This window comes from Molossus molossus, unplaced genomic scaffold (assembly GCF_014108415.1).
Source record: "Molossus molossus isolate mMolMol1 unplaced genomic scaffold, mMolMol1.p scaffold_m16_p_4, whole genome shotgun sequence".
NCBI classification, from domain to species: domain Eukaryota; kingdom Metazoa; phylum Chordata; class Mammalia; order Chiroptera; family Molossidae; genus Molossus; species Molossus molossus.
In genome coordinates this window covers 26566603-26568921 of record NW_023425377.1, presented here as the reverse complement: position 1 = coordinate 26568921, position 2319 = coordinate 26566603, and the positions used below count along the sequence as shown (strand labels likewise).

Here is a 2319-nt window from a genome sequence, read left to right as displayed (position 1 = left end):
CCCTTGGATCTAGGCAGCGCGAGTTGGGACCGGACGGAGAGGTTTGGGACTTTTGGGGTGGTGGGGGAGTTCACGCGAAGAAGAAAGAATCCGGAAGGTCGGCAGGGCTGCATCCAGGCGGGGCGGGGCAGACCGGGAGAGGCTCGGGCCCGGGTATAAATGCCGTGGCCCGGGCGGCCGTGGCGGGCGCAGAGAGGCGCGCAGAGAGCTGCTGCCTGGCCTTGCCTCCCGGGCGGCCCCTGCGAGTCCCCGGCGCGTGAGCACGCCTGCGCGCTCCCGGGCCCTTCCTGGCAGGCTGCTTGTAAGATGAGTGAAGAAGCAGGTGGGGGAGAGGGGAGGCAGCGAGCGAGAGGGCGAGGGGAGCGCGGGCGCTGAGCGGCGCTCACTTGGAGCGCGGCGAGCGAGCGAGACGAGCCTGATTCATGTCCCTCGCTGCCTCCCTGCCAGGCGCGCGAAGATGATGACCATGAACACCAAGCAGCCTTTCGGCATGCACCCGGTGCTTCAAGAACCCAAATTCTCCAGCCTGCACTCCGGCTCCGAGGCCATGCGCCGAGTCTGTCTCCCAGCCCCGCAGGTACGTAGTGGAGCATAATTACCGCTCTAAGGCACATTTTTTGACAGGCACTTGCTTCATGTTTTTTTCATGTCGCCCAGAACAATCGCCGCTGTCTGAACCCCTCTCTTGTCTCCCCCGCGCTTTCTCCCCGCGCGCTCTCTCTCATTCATGTCTCTGATCCACACGTCTGTTCAAGCAGAGCCTCAGTCTCCGTATTAATTTTTATGACCTGGGCTTTGAGGAGAGGCATCTCGGTTGCTTGAAAATGTGTTTTAATCCTGAGTTGACAGTATTCCCCACTGACCCTGCTGTGCGCCTTCTCGCTTGCAGCTGCAGGGTAATATATTTGGAAGCTTTGATGAGAGCCTGCTGGCACGCGCCGAAGCTCTGGCGGCGGTGGATATCGTCTCCCACGGCAAGAACCATCCGTTCAAGCCCGACGCCACCTACCATACCATGAGTAGCGTGCCCTGCACGTCCACTTCGTCCACCGTGCCCATCTCCCACCCGGCCGCGCTCACCTCGCACCCGCACCACGCGGTGCACCAGGGCCTCGAGGGCGACCTGCTAGAGCATATCTCGCCCACGCTGAGCGTCAGCGGCTTGGGCGCTCCGGAGCACTCGGTGATGCCGGCGCAGATCCACCCGCACCACCTGGGCGCCATGGGCCACCTGCACCAGGCCATGGGCATGAGCCATCCACACGCCGTGGCGCCTCACAGCGCCATGCCCGCCTGCCTCAGTGACGTGGAGTCGGACCCACGAGAGCTGGAGGCCTTCGCGGAGCGCTTCAAACAGCGGCGCATCAAGCTGGGGGTAACTCAGGCGGACGTGGGCGCGGCTCTAGCCAACCTCAAGATCCCGGGCGTAGGCTCGCTCAGCCAGAGCACCATCTGCAGGTTCGAGTCTCTCACTCTCTCGCACAACAACATGATCGCGCTCAAGCCAGTGCTCCAGGCCTGGCTGGAGGAAGCCGAGGCCGCCTACCGAGAGAAAAACAGCAAGCCGGAGCTCTTCAACGGCAGCGAACGGAAGCGCAAACGCACGTCCATCGCGGCGCCAGAGAAGCGCTCACTTGAGGCCTACTTCGCCATTCAGCCGCGGCCCTCATCTGAGAAAATAGCGGCCATCGCGGAGAAACTGGACCTTAAAAAGAACGTGGTGAGGGTCTGGTTCTGCAACCAGAGACAGAAACAGAAACGAATGAAGTACTCGGCTGTCCACTGACTATGGCGGGGCACAGCATCCGGGGCCGGGAAATATGTGTACGTCCTGGGGGGACGGTTATGGGGGATTCCAAGACGTTTTCTGTCAGGTCAGGGTCTCTTCCCCGAAGCCACAGACTTTCCCCTTTATCCCACCTGGCTGTCTCCCGGCCTTCTCTTTTTCTTTTCTCCATTCTATTCCCACCAGAAAAGTTTTGGCGCTAAGGAAAAAGTCTTGAAGGGCAGGCCTGGAGGGACTTGTGCTGTCCGTGGTGCTGAAAATCTCCCTAGCGCGCTGGCCTGCGCAACCTCAGGGCAGGAGCCCAAACGCAGGGGGTAGTGAATTGGCCGGACCACACGACTCAGAGGCGAAGGAGCCACTCTGCTAAGCGCGATTAGGCAAGGAATGAAGGGATGGGAAGGAAGTGATAAATAATAATGCAAAGTCTAACTGGGGCACAAACATGTACTGGAGATTTATTTAGAGTATATAAAATCATGTATGTTTCCAAAGGATAACCTTATACTCCCTTCCTTACCTAAATTTTATCGATC

The 2319-nt window shown here is 59.7% G+C and overlaps 1 protein-coding gene across 1 annotated transcript; it reads left to right on the top strand.

Moving 5' to 3' along the window:
• Window positions 1–375: 375 nt before the first annotated feature.
• Window positions 376–1851, top strand: POU4F3 (POU class 4 homeobox 3). Its single transcript, XM_036241693.1, has 2 exons — window positions 376–577; window positions 890–1851. The coding sequence occupies exons 1-2, from the start codon at window positions 458–460 to the stop codon at window positions 1784–1786; spliced, it is 1017 nt and encodes a 338-aa protein (XP_036097586.1). The 5' UTR covers window positions 376–457; the 3' UTR covers window positions 1787–1851.
• The last annotated feature ends 468 nt before the right edge of the window (window positions 1852–2319 follow it).

Excerpts from the sequence above, each read along its gene's own strand:
- POU4F3 (XM_036241693.1), top strand. The coding sequence starts at position 458 with ATGATGACCATGAACACCAAGCAGCCTTTCGGCATGCACCCGGTGCTT. Across the intron at positions 578-889 it reads TCTGTCTCCCAGCCCCGCAG|CTGCAGGGTAATATATTTGG; the intron begins GTACGTAGTGGA and ends TCTCGCTTGCAG.